Source organism: Onychostoma macrolepis, chromosome 14 (genome assembly GCF_012432095.1).
Source record: "Onychostoma macrolepis isolate SWU-2019 chromosome 14, ASM1243209v1, whole genome shotgun sequence".
Classification (NCBI taxonomy): Eukaryota; Metazoa; Chordata; class Actinopteri; order Cypriniformes; family Cyprinidae; genus Onychostoma; species Onychostoma macrolepis.
In genome coordinates, this window is record NC_081168.1 from 13,323,687 (window position 1) to 13,338,400 (window position 14,714).

Below are 14,714 nucleotides of genomic sequence, written 5' to 3' on the forward strand. Positions count from 1 at the left end.
AGTATCCCTTTAAGGCTCTTCTAAATATCTTTAAATACCTTTTAAGGTATTTAGGAAATACCTTTTTTAACATCTAGGGTCCAATAGAAATCAATTTGGGAGATGTTCAGCTCAAACCAGACCTATGATATATATCAATCATGGAGTAAATTCCCTACTTCTGGGCACCACCTACAGTTTTTTTCACTAATCCCTAATAGTTACTAAGGCGACAGCTTCATTCATTCATCATGCCATTTTAAATCTCGTAGAAATATTACCCCCTCTTTTTAAAGTCATTTATTTGGATGATCCAACAGTTCAATCCTCTTAAAGCATAAAGAGATTACTATTTATTTTATCTCCCATATTACCCACAGGAAATACCCAGTGTTATGTTCTTATGCCGATTATGGATATTACAAACATGGCTTTGCAACCGCATCTGGAGTCACCCCAGTAACATGTACCATGTCCTTGAAACCTCTACCCACCTATTTGCAATTTGAGTTAGCAACCAAGAAACTGTAAACTGAAATCAAACAGTAGAAATGTACTGCCAGGCTGCTGGAATCAAGAGGTCTCCTGAGGGGTCTTCGTGGAAAGCATACCCTCTTGTCCATGCCTTGCCATTACCTGAAATATTCGAGGCCTGAAAATATTTTCATTCCATTCACTGTGAAACTTTAATAGCAGCTAAACTTCATACTCAAGAGGTCCGCCTTTGGCTGAGCGAACAAAAATAAAGACTTAAGATCACTCATGTATTAATTATACATTTGTAGGAAAAGCCTCAAGAAATGGTTGTTTCTATCTGGTGATGTCTCTGTTGTTTCTTCAACTAAGTACTCTTAAGTAATGATGGTATCTACTTAGGGTTCAGAGACTCAGGGGAAATGATTACAATTTCAGTCTACACTAGTAGCAAGCTTCAGTATATACACAGTTTTTAAAGCAAACCCGATCTATTCAAATCTGTCAACAACCAGAAAAATGAGCACAGGGGAAGACAAAAAGAGTATGATATTAAAACACAGAGGAAGAAATCCACTTATGATCAATAATTTAAATTTCTTAAAACACTGTAATTCTCAGCAGAGCAGCATATGTGATTTTGCACTCTGCTTTGTCGGAAAAGTTTTAGGGCGATGTGGCACATTGGGAATGCAAACATTGTACAATGCAGTGGTGAATTGGAGGGAAAGAGAACAGTATGTGACAGATGGAATGATAGTGCAAGGATGGCGGTGCATATGTGCATCTACATACTACACAAGGAGCAAAAAGCAAGCATCAGGGGAAAAATAAGTGAGAGCCAAGAAACAGACAGTGAGATACAGGTCTGTTAATTTGGAGGCTGATTTCACAGTGTGTCAGTCACAGAAAGAAAGAGCTTGCTATCTCTCTCTTTCTCTATCTTTTCTCTCAGTAGCCCTCTTTTTCTTGCTTTATTCAGCTGACAGCACTGGAAATTGGTGCTAAGATGGAAGCAGTATCCTGCAGTAGTACAGGGCCAATTACAAGGTGTGTGTTTATCTGGGAGAGTGAGTTTGTGTTTGTGCATTGGGAGAAAAAACATGTTTGAATGCAGAACATAATGTGTATGCACAGGAGAGTGGTAAATATTTAATGGGATGGTTCACCTAAAAATCAAAATAAATCTGTCATCATTTACTCACCCTTATGTCTTTCCAAAGCCGTAAGACACAAAAATCTGATATCCACCCCAGCTCTGCTAGGTTCATGTGAGTTCATGAGAGAAGTATCAGAGAAGAGCTGATAAAATGTAAAAACTGTAACTTGAATGCAATGTAAGTCGCTTTGGATAAAAGCGTCTGCCAAATGCATAAATGTAAATGTAAATGTAAGTAGTGATGTGTAATCCGTGAATGAATCATTGCTTTAACTTGTTCATTGTTTCTGCTTAAATAAATATATAATTTTAACTAACCACATGATTTGTATAATCTTAGAACTGTGCATTTCTGCAACAGAGACATATTGGTAAAAGATTACTGTTAATGGGAAAGTTCACCTTAAAATAAAAATTCAAACAGACTATTTTAATGACATCCTTGCATTGCTCTCTATGCAAGGTTCATCCAAAATACCTTAATATGTGTTCCAAACAAATTAAGGGTGAGTAATTAATGACAGAAATTTAATTTTTGGGTGAACTATCCATTTAACTAATGTAGAAACATCCATTTCTGTAAAGTTTGTTTCTTTACAAAATTTTACAAAAAATCATAAGAACCACATCTATAATTCTTTCCTAGTGCTTTTGTGTCTATTTTTTTGCAAAATTTCCCCATTTGTCTTCTAGTGTCAGAAAGAATGTTATACAAGATTGGAATCACTTGAGTAAAAGTCTTTTTAGGTGAACTATCCCTAAATTGGAGGGAAAAAAGTGTAAACATAAAAGTTGCATCTTCAGTTGGTCTCTTTGTTCCATTTTCAGTGATCTTGCAAGCCTCTTTGTGGTTTATGAACAGACGAGGGTTCCGATTTCCAATTAACATGTTTCATTCGGGTTTAGTTTTGCATCTTGATAATGGATTCAGAGGCTTTTTATTAGCTTACAGGTGGGTGGGCTCGAATCTTTAATGTCATTCTGTCTGAACTCCTGCTGCCATATTGCAGTCTTAAATATTGAATTGACTCTGTTATGTTGATAGATGACAAGATTAACCATGTTCAGGAGCAAAGTCAGCGAGAGAAAAGATATGCTAATGTGAGGAAAGACAGCATGAGTACGTGTGCATGTGTGTTAAGCCAACCTGGTGGAACTCCCGCTGGTGCTGCACCGCTCCCACATCACCACCTATGGGCAGCTGCTCGGACAGCTCCTCGTCTTTAGCTGTCAGCCATTCGATGATCTCCTGCAGGGACAGCTGGAGCTTCCCGCTGTTGTCCGAAAAGGCCTCCAGCCGTACCCTGCCAACACAGCAAACGACAGCCCGCCACAGGGCACGGACCCATGGTCAAAACTTAGACAGCACTGAGATCACAGCACTGAAAAACCGTCCAAATCTAGAGTCTCAGGACATACTGTTACGGAACCTTGTCACCATTTCTGTTTTATTATTTTTGAGGGTTTTGCAATGTTATTCTCTATAGTTAGACAACAGCATATGTTTTCGATGCTCCACAGGACTCATAGTGTGAATACATTCAGATTTAACATATAACGTGTATTAAAATATATATTAAAAAATAACTATAGTTATAAAGTAATATAAGTAAAGAATATATAACTTTAAAATATTGCTTTGGTTGGTTGTTTCCAGCAGGGGTATGCTAACCTACTTGCACTTGTACTTAGCTTCAACCTGCCTCGTCATCTCCTACCTAGGCACGTCAAAAGAAGAGTTATGCATACCGAAGAGTATGTAATGAAACAGGAAAGCACGTCTCAACCCATTGCCCTGCATTTACATGGAGGAACTCATGGGATGAAATCTTATCTGTTTCCAGAAATCACATTTTCACAAGGCGATAAATAAAATATAAAGCCAGTCGTTTAGCCACCTGCACACATGGGCTGGAATTGTTTTAGAGACAGGCTGGTTCTGTCAGCATCCCACCTGATGCTGCATAGAAGATTAAGAGAGAAGAACGTTGTGTTACAATAACCCCCAGTGTCCCAGCATGCAGCAGACACTCACACCTGTGTTATTTTTAGCCCATTATGTGGCAATCAAGAGCACCGTCAAAGCCCAGGGAATGCAGGAAAAAAAATAATAACTAAACAAAAGGATTTAAAAAAAAAAAACATTTAAGTGTGACATCCTATGTTAGATTTTTTTTTTTTTTTTTAAACTATATTGTTTGCATAACTACTGAATCACCACATTACATTGTAAAAATAACCAATGCATTTAAAAGCCAACGGTAATGTAGTGAGGGCCACATTAAGTCATGGATGAAGTTTGTTCTATATGGCTCCAGGCCATTAGACTGGTCGCATGATGGTTGTGCGATTTTACAAGACAACTGTAGGACATTCCCCTATTTGTGTCACTACAGTGTTTTATGCATTTGAGATCATGAATTAATTTCCTTCTTGCAGTTTTTGCTGCATTCTATCTACCTTCCATTTTAACAAGATGCTCAGCTTCTGCTCATAGAAAAGTGGCCTCACAGCATGATGCTGCTTCACTGTAGGTATGGTGTTTTTTGAGGTGTGGGCAGTGTTAGATTTGCAGCACACAGCTTTGAATTCTAGATAAAAAGCTATATTTTTGGCTCATCTCAGCAATATTTTCCTGGGTCACTATTATGTTTTTTGGCTCCAGGTGTGCTTTGCATGGGTCTTATTGGACTCCTTTTGTGCCATTCTCCCAAACAAGTTATAAGCGGGATTTCCATCCGCATATTTTTATGATAATTTTGGAATAACACATAACAATGTGTTAAAGAATCTTGCTATATGGTAAAAGGATATGTGCATAAAACTATTCTAGATGCACATCAAAAAAGTCATGTTGAGTGAATAATTTGCTCAAACTAATTTACACAATAGTGAAAAATTAAAAAAATATAAAGAAATGAAAATATTAAAACAAATTAACTTAAAATGTTTTTTTCCTTCAAAAAACGTTTTTTATTTTAATAAGGAACACTCAGTTCTGGAATCACAACTGCAGTCTGATAATTCACCTATCGGCACTCCCAATTTCTGGGATTTATTTAAAAAATCAAGTAAAAAAGGTTGAGAACCACTGCCTCATTTGTGCAAATTGTAAGGTCCATAGCTGCTGAGGTCTAAAGAAAATAATCAAAGATTTGGGCATGGTGTAGCCTAAGGATCTGGGCCAGTACCCAAAAAGCTGCAGGTACAAACTCCAACAATCCTGAAATCTATGGGCTGTCATCATTGTGCCCCTGAGCAAGACCCCAAGTTGCTCCAGCAGGACCGTCCGTGTAATATGGAGCCCCTTTGGATAAAAGCGTCTGTTAAATGACAAAGCAAAAAGACAGTGATTGTTGGTCTCAGTGTACCTTTACTCGCAAATTGACCTCTGGTTCACAGAGATTGTTTTGAGGGATGACTTTTTTTCAACAGGGCTAGTTAAATGTAGCCTCCACTTAGTGATAATTGAAGTGACAGTGTCCACCGGGACATCCAAACACTAATGTGCTTGTTATTTTTAATCATTCGCAGATAGAGGCCAATTGTCAGGCAAACATGCGCTCATTAGGACACCACAGGCAGATACAGAAAACCCATGCAAACATATTTACAATTTAGTTTAAAGAATATTTTCTAGCAAAGCACTGCCACCAAAGCCATCAAAAGTGCTCATCATAAAATAAATTGTTATTATACACTGTATAATTAGAGAACAAGGATGAAAAGAGAGAAGCCAAATAGGAGACCTGCTTCACCTGTTCGGACCTCTATTGTAGTGAAGGAGGGTCAGCGCAGCGATCTCTATAATGATGTGTTATTAGACTCAAAGGCAGCCAGGCTGCAGACATTTCATTAAAGAGCCTGTGTGTTCTAAAGTTGCCTGAAGGCTCCTTCATCATACAGACACAAACACAAACAAGCACACACACCTCCTCCAATGGTGCATGGCACACATACAAACACAAAAGAATTGGACCCAAGGAAAATGCTACTCACACAGCTGCTACTATCAAAGGGTCACAGCTACAGCAAACTGTAGATTTTTGTACTATTCACGTCAAAGATCAAATGAAGCCCTTGTCTGTGTGAGTTTAATGAGTTCGTGTAGCATTTCTACTCAGCGGCGATGGGTTGAACTTGCTTAGAAACAGAAAGGAGGAGTTCTTGAAAAGGCCTTTTGTGACAAGTATGTTACAGGTAAGTGTGTATCAAGCACCGGTATAAAAAGTCATCGAACAATGTTAATAGGGCTGTTATTACTAGCAATGCCAAGGGTTTATTTATCCATGAATGCAAGTGCTATTGAATACACTGGGGTCTAAACTACATAATTTTGTGACATTGATCATGTGAACTCTTTCCTTTCTACAGAGAGTGAGATGTTCTTCAGGTTTTAGTAGAGCAGGTAATGCATGCTGCTGTCATTAAAAAAAGAGACAAACCAAATACTTAGGAATCTATGATTCATGTTGAGCTGTAGATTCAACTTTTCACTCAAATTGTTAAGCTGATAGCACCATAATTTGTGATGATTTTATTAAATTAAAAAAAGAAAAACAAAACAAAAATGATAAAAGCTTGTTTCCACCAAATACAAAAATTAAAAAAAAACATAACTGACATAAAAGAAAAGAAAAAAAAAGTTTAAAATAAGAAAATCACACTGTAAAATATGAAGTCACAACTGTAAGACATACTCACAATGGGAGTTTGTGTTTGGTAAGGTCGGTTTTTAAAATGTTTTTAAAGTGTTTTCTTATACTGATCTGTACACAGTAATATTGTGATATATTACAATTTAAAATGACTTTTTATTTTATCTTTGATACCTAATATTTATGTGGAAAATGTGATTTTTTTTTTCTTCTGGATTCTCTGATCTGGTTTCTCTCTCAGTAAAATTATTCATCAAAAAAATGTAGTCAGAGAGACAATAACTTTGTGAGATTTGGCACAAATATAGGCCTATACTCATATTGCCACTACACCCATTTACTAAATGCAACTTTTTTCACTTTTTGTTAGGTTTGGCCCCTCGACACATTTGTCTAATTCAGAGCAGTTCCTGCATCCAGTGCTGTGAATACAGGGGACACATCTGCCCCTTTACGCTCGCTAGGGTATGATCTGTCTTGTACAGGCAAGCCCCTGTGCTACTAATTCACTGATCCACAGCAAGACTGCAACACCTCACACCTGTGCCATGTTTGAGCATTGCACAGCATCTCTCTGCCTCGCTCGCCATCACAGATATAGTACATTACATCCAGTAACCCATCCTGCACAAACCGCTGGGTTTCTGCAGCCTTTCTGAATCCTCAGACTTAGACCATCGATCATCTCATCTCTCTCTAAGGCTTTATGGGGATTCCTCCAAAAGCCACAAAATCAAACAATGCCTCTGCTGGACAAGCATCCAAATCCTGTGGTCCTTTTTACAGAGGAGGAGAAACAAATAATGGAATCAGGGCAGGGCAGCATTATAGACCTCCTCGCTTGGCTCCAGGTAGCAAACTCGGGTTAACAAATGGAGATTAATGGAGAGCTTTTAATGGATTGGATTGCAGCGCTGAGATGGCACATGTTGGAGGCATCTGGATCGGTTCTGTTGTGGGAGCTGGATGGCATGTTAGTGTGGGCTGGCTGTGACTGCTAGTGAGTGTGGAAGCAAACAGGTAACAGCTGTGCGCAGTGCTCTGGCAGTCTTGTAACGTTGCTTGTTCGATATGAACCATCAGGCATGATGGCTAGTGTAGGGTGTAGTAATCAATACCAGTGGCCAATGAGGAGCTACTTTTAAAATGTTCGCACATGGCAGGGACAAAGCAAGCACTCACTCATGCCTTTTCAGAGCCATCTGTTCTAAATGACTTTCACATTTATTTATTTAGCAGACATTTTAACCAAGGAGACTTACAAAGAGCAACATAAGCAGATTCAGGTTCTTGTATCCCATCAATTTACAGTAGATTTAAGTTCCTAGGTTCAAAACATGATTTCAATAGTATTCAAAGGTGTTTGAGTGTAAAAAAATGGTTTGAATAACTTTTATTTTGGATGCGATTAATCGTGATTAATCGTTTGACAGCACTACTTTATTTACCTAATTTGGCCATAATGGGTTCAATCGGTTCTGTGCAATTTCTGCTGCTATATTTAACTAGATGGAATCCATCACTTTACCCAAACCTTCATTTTGAAATTATTTATTTATAGTTACATGTATATAATAGTAAAATATATGCAAATATGAATAATATGAAAGATACATAAAGAATTTTTTTGGTCACACTTTATTTTACGGTCCAATTATCGCCATTAACAAACCATCAACTACAAATTTTGCCTCAAACTACTAATTTGCTGCTTATTAATGGTTAGTAAGCTAGTTGTTAAGTTTAGGTATTGGTTAGGGTTAGGGATGTACAATATGGTCATACAGAATATGTGCTTTATATATGATATATAATAATATATAATTAATATATATAATTCGCCTAAGGCTCTAGGCACCATTCTCTTTGAGGCCTGTCCTTTCAGCGACACAAGCCTCAAAATGTAACACCGAATAAAAAAGAGGGGTGGGAGATTTGTCTGCGAGCACAGATCCTCAGCCGTAATGAAGCCATTGGCTAAAAAAGGTGGTGCCATGGGAGAAATGAGCCTTACAATTCAGCATTGCCTGTCTTGCCTCTTTCATTACCCTACATTATGTTTATAAGACACAGTTAAGCAAACACAATGCTTCACATGCATACAAATACCGCACCTGTAATATCAGCTGGTTCCATATATATCATTGTGTATGCATTACCACTCCATCAGAACGCGCCATTGGAATATTTCATGTGAGCATTGAAACGCAAAAAGGAATACATTTCCTGCAAGAGAGCTTTAGATATGCATCCCGCACAGACGCTCATGTATTCATATATTCACTCACATCCAATAAAGCCTAGCTTAAAGCATAAATTATCTGTGAGAGACATGTGTACAGAAGTTTTAGGGCCAGATCATGGGCAGGTCTCAGGTGGGACTAAGCAGACATTTGACTTTAACAAGGTTTGTCAGGAAAGCCACAAGTCCGAGTTACCTCAATGAACGAGTAAAAGAGAGCTAAACTGAGGGAACCTGAGACTATGTCTGCTGGTCTAGCCTTGGCCAACTTTATCATTAGCTTCCTCGATACTTGTGCCAAGTTAGGTATGATGAGTGCCTCCTAAGTGCCTGGCAGCATCTCCCAGTGAAAATTTGATTCAGCCTTACTACAATTTCTCATTTCTCTGAGGGACCCCATGCTGTTGGTTGTTTATATCAATGCATGATTATTATTTCCTCAAAGAGTGCTGGAGCAGAGAATGCAACTGTATCAGCAGTGCATTGTGTCTACCCAGCAAAAGAGAGCGATCCGCTCAGCCCCACGCTGATAGACGAGCACGCCGGACAAGCTTTATTTGATTTAATCCCTACAAACACAGCTGGGTAGACTTGTAGTTAATAATTCATGCACTTCGAAATCCCTTTTGACTCGTTCGTTCATTAGGATGTCTGAATAGTGGGTTTATTTGCAACGCCTAGCAAGAAACTCGAAACACCACAGCGTACCTCTCACAAAAATTAGTACCTCTCAAAAAACCTTTTTGTTGATCTTCATCTCTGGTCCCATGTCATGATGCAACTGATGTGGGTTACTTCCTACAGCCATACGAGGACAGAGAAAGCGTCTGGTACAAACACAAATATGTGCATTTCAGCAAAGTTAGAAAAGGTTGTGTTTACCGATGGCTGCAACACATTTCGAAAGTTCCTCATAATGAGTAGACTGTGTCAGAATATGGGCTGAGCTCAAAATAACCCTGCTGAAAAGACCAGCAACAATTTCTGTGCTGGACCAGGCTGGTCTTATATGGGAAGTAACAGAGAACTGATTCCATTTTTAAAATAAATTCCATTAACCATTCTCGAACATGCAATCTTCTTTATGGAACCAAAATCATTAAAAGTTTGTCAGAATTGGAAGCTATTTACATCCCTTCTGGCTGGTGAATCAGCAGGATTATTCTGGTGAAGCTTGCTGACCAAACAAAATCTTGCTGGTAAGCATTGTCAAATCACCAACACATCAGCATCCAAAACACAACAAATTGTGATAACAAGCCACACTGGGAAGCTAAGCAGAAAGAAAATATGTATCTCCCTTCTTATCCTAAACAACCTAAGACTCCACCGCAAGGTACTGTAATAATTTCCAACACATGTATTTTTACTTATCATTCACTGACCCTTATGTTATTCAAAACCTTCTTTTCTTTTGTATAAAACATTTTGAGAATTGTCTCACATAATGAAAATCAATGGTAACCAAAACTTAGCTGCCAACATACTTCTAAATATCTTCTTTTATGTTCCACAGAAAAAAATAAGTCATACAGACCTGGAACAGCATGAGGGTAAGCATAGGTTTTTGCAAGAATTATCCCTTTAATGGTCTGCAGCTGAAAAAATATTCATGCTGCCCACACAGTTAAACATCTCTACCTTAAATCATTTAAAGAAAATTTAAGGACATCGTACTTCCAAAACCAGCAAAAACCCTTGACAGAATATTCCATTTCCTCTCCCTTTCATAGACTGCACTCAGATGCACAAAGTACATTTATTACATGTCAAGTTTGACATGACAGTAGACCCATTAGCAAAAGGGTTTTTAACATTCTAATCTCCGAGCCTAAAACTCAGAGAAAGGACAGCAATTAGCATGCTGTTAGTGCTCAATCAAGCCTTTTTCTGCCTGCTGTTGAAAAGACTGGATGAGGCTTTGAGGATGGCTGAAAGGTCACCATGCTCTCCCCTGCCATTTAGCGCTGAGCGTGGAACAGAAGAGAATTGAACTGGAATGGAATGGTCTTCTTTTTATTACGTTCACCACTGCAAGTTCTGCTCGTATGCTTCACAAAACTCCGCAAATATGAATGTACAGTATGTGCAATGATATCACCAAAGAGTACTAGCTTTAACTTCAAAATACAGCATGATGCAGTCAGTCATGGCAGTTCAGATGTGTTAATTATTTACAATCTACGCAGACAAAGAGATGCTTTGAGCAGATTTAGGGATGTGGGTTTTGAGTCACACCATCAGCACCCACTCACAGCTGCACGCCATAAGAGAGGTGAGAAACATCCAGGCACGTCTGCAATCAAAGATTCCCAGCATGCCTCTGTCCACCCATATACCCCCTCAGCCACATAGCCCCCCGGTCACAGCACATTCACTGCCGTGTGAGTGGACCCCAATGAAGCCAAACATTCTGACGAGAATGACAAAGACAAGCTCTGTTCTGCCCTGCTAGCAAGTCTTTTTGATTTCTTCCTGTCACAAAGCCTGAGAAAGAAAAAACAGCTAAAATTAAGTAAATTATTCATGTTGTGTTGCTCTGAAATGCAATCTACAAAAATCAAGCAGTGATTCAACATTAGGCATAAAATAAATAATGCCAGCTCTAAAAAAACAACAGCACAGAGACAAACGAAAACCTTGACCATAATCCATTCATTTACCAAAGAAAACATATTATTTGCTTCCAAACATAATTTAATTCTACTAAAATGCCTTCCATTGCATTTTACAGATGCCAAAGCTGAAAAATCAGGCGATTAGATGGAAGGGACATCTGTCTGTCAAAACACGGCCAGCTGAAAAAGTCAGTCACCGCAACGCTGCTGCAATATAATCCCAGAGGGTCTTTTGTAGAAGCCACTTAGTATTCAATCCATTTCCATTACATGTGATGTTGTATGGCTGTAGTCTTCCTTCAGGGCTGGATGATGTCAGAATACTGACAAGAGTACTGCTACTGCTGGCCATCCTGGGATGATCTTATTACCCCGTGCTGTCTTGATGTCTAAACCAATCATGACCTGGTAAATTTGTCCCCAGAGAGAAGAAAGGTTGGGGTCAAGGCTGTAATTAAGAGGCTAAGTATGTAAACATAGCACACTGCATTACACACAGACATACATACAAATGGCATGCAAAACAGCCCAAACTCAATCAACAGTTTCATTAGCGCCTCTGAGACTGGGAGAATTGCTACTGAGACAAGGTTAATAATCCCCAGAAGACATTGAACATAATAGAAGGATGAACAAAAGATGTGATATACCTGATGTTGTGGGATTTGCGTTTGATCTCGTTCCAGCAGAGATTCATGTCGTGGTCAGGGTGCTTGTTCTTCTGCCCCCTGCACTGGGTGGGCAGCTCCTGCCCCTCAGGATCCACCGCCGACTGGCAGGGTACACAGTGGCATCCCGGCCACGAGGGCCGCCCTGCAGCTGAAACACACAGTTTGAAATTTAGAGAACTCACATAATCATATAGTAGTGCTCAAGAATTTGCACGGGGGGGGGGTGACAAGATCTTATTATTAGTGAATGCCTGAATCAATTATCTAACTAATTCTTTCCAAAACAATGATTCATTCAGGAATGAAACAGGCCCTGTCCTGAACTTCACGGAAGACTTCTACCCGACAGTCAAAGTGGCATTACATCACGAAAGTGCGGAATCAGAGGAAGACCACAAGGGTTTAGGGTGCGATTTGAGACAGGGCCACAAGTGATAAGGGAATCATTGAATCATTCACTGAAACGATTAATTCAAGAACACTGATTTATTCAAGAATGAACCCCACTAGTGTGTATTTGCTTGGTGTTGTTCATTAATCCTGCTGTGGTAGAGCTGTTTTCACTAGTTGAGCAAATTAGATAAAATAACTGTGTGTAAAATGTAAGTTAATTTATATTAACTGCTTGTTTATGGAATTGCTGTAGGCTTATATAAGCAATATCGCAGTCACAATGGTTCCCACATCTGAACCACAGCTCTGATTATATACTGAACACCACTCTTTATTTATATTATGTTGCTTAATTATAGCCTGCGTTTTTCATCATATTTCAACAATTACCTTTTTTTTTTTTTTTTTTTTTTTACATATAGAGAGATTAGAAGTACAGGAACAATATAAAGAAGAGAAAATGGCTCACTCAAAAAAAAAAAAAGATGACAAAAGAATGGAAATTTGTTTTTAACACATCAGCTAGTGGCAGTAGGAATGGAAGTCCCACTTCTCCATTAAACGACAAATAGTTTTGGAGATTTTTTCTTTCCCAATTTAAGTAGAGAGGAACTGTACAGTACTCGAAATGCCTGCTGTCTAGAAATGATCTGCCGGGAGTGTTGCCAAGATGGTCATTGAGTGAACGGCCTTGCATTAAAGGGACTTTGTTAGAGGTGACACGCAATAACAGGGAGAAGAGGTGTGTTTTGGGAAGTGACGTGAGCCAGATTTGACTTACCCATCATGCCACATCTACAACATACAAATTATTATAATCAGCAATGATCCCTCAATTGTAATGATCCTTCAATTTCAACAACAATCAAGAAATGAACAAGCACAGGAACAAATTCCCACAGGATGCACCTCGGCTGATCCCTGAAGCACTAAGCAGATAAATACAATATGAGCAATGCCTGCAGGTCACGTAAGCTCAGTTTCTCTCAGCCAGAGCCAGAGTGGCAGTAATGCTGCTGTTACTTAAAGCATCGCTGGAATTCAGAACACGTCCAGAGCAAAGGGACGGAGACACAATCATTCCAGCAAAAGTCTCATGATTAAGGAGCTTTCCCTCAGTCATGAAACCCCTTGTGTCTCGTTCAGTGCAGCTGTCAGACTGCCTATATGTTCCTCTCTGAGCCTTTCATTAGCCCCAGGGAGGGACTAGCCATAGGGAGCGTTAGGACTTTTCCAGATGGAGTTGGTCTGAGATCCGGCAATGTCAATGTCAAATTTTAGGGATGCACGATATATGAGCAATATATAACATCAGCTATATATAACCATTTCGGTTATTGATCAGTATTACAGATTATCAGTCAATAATCGAAATATGTTGGCTGATACTGTATTGTACTGCATTGTCTCTAAATGTGCTTGCTAATTTCCTCTATTTTTGAATTTGTAATTTTCATCATCTAACACTTAAAGTTAATATTTAAAACACTGATGATTTAATACCACAATAATATTTAGAAAATCTTGGAATAAATATAAATTTTTCATACTCTATAAATTTGTGATGCCGTCATTCTCTAAAAAGTTGTGTTACAAAATATTTCTATTTAAAAAAATAAAATAAAAACTTTCAACTTTGATAATAATAAGTTTCTTGAGCATCAAAGCTGCATTTTGACATGAATGAATTCTGAAGGATCATGTGACACTAAAAACTGGAATAATGGCTGCTGAAAATTCAAATTTGCCATCAAAGGAATAAATTACATTTTAAAATATATTAAAATACAATACAGTTTATTCAAATCATAATAATATTTCACAATATTACTGTTTTTACTGTATTTTTGAGCAAATAAATGTGGCCTTAGTGACAGACTTCTTTTAAAAACATTTTAAAAATCTTACTAATGATAGTGTATCAAAATGAAGTAAACAATAATAATGATCGAATACATAATACAGCTGGCAATAATTTGTATTGTATTCGCATGCAGTACAGTGACTGATTATATAATGTGAGTTATGATGACATATATCCCCGAGTTGTTTAGTCCCATCCCATTCCTGATTAGCCCCATCATCCCACACGTCATCTACAGTACTGAAGGCCTCTTCTGGGACCCCTTGCTAACTGACCATGACGACATACTGTCACCTAGTCAGTGCTGCATAATCTCAAATGACATCTGTGCAGAAATAAACACATCCGGCTGTCTGGGCCCATGCGGCCGTGACACGTAGCCAAAACAAACAGAACCTGAGATGTGTCTCGGTGAGAAATTCTGTATGCCATGTTCCCCAGAGCAGGAAGTGAATTAATGCCTCCACACGGCTCTAATGCGTCCCCTCCTCAGGCGGTTCCTCTTAATTCACTGTCATTTTTCAGTCTTTCTTGAATCTCTCTCTCTCTCTCTCTCTCTGTATTTAATCCACTGTCTGTGATTAATTCTGGTTGTTTATGGTTCATCAGATATCTAGATGCAGGCGTCAGATACTGTTAAAAATCAAAATGATCAG

The 14,714-nt window shown here is 38.6% G+C and overlaps 1 protein-coding gene across 11 annotated transcripts in view; it reads right to left on the reverse strand.

The window, feature by feature from the left end:
* drp2 (dystrophin related protein 2) overlaps positions 1-14,714 on the reverse strand; it is a 156,521-nt gene that overhangs the window by 59,534 nt on the left and 82,273 nt on the right. For 10 of the 11 annotated variants that reach the window (XM_058797331.1, XM_058797332.1, XM_058797333.1 and 7 more), the window contains 2 exons: positions 11,781-11,949; positions 2,760-2,916 (listed from right to left, as the gene is read on the reverse strand). In XM_058797331.1, the coding sequence (XP_058653314.1) occupies positions 2,760-2,916; positions 11,781-11,949 (326 nt within the window). Of the gene's footprint in view, positions 1-2,759; positions 2,917-11,780; positions 11,950-14,714 lie in introns of those variants that run through there. The other variant, XM_058797339.1, reaches the window with a different exon arrangement.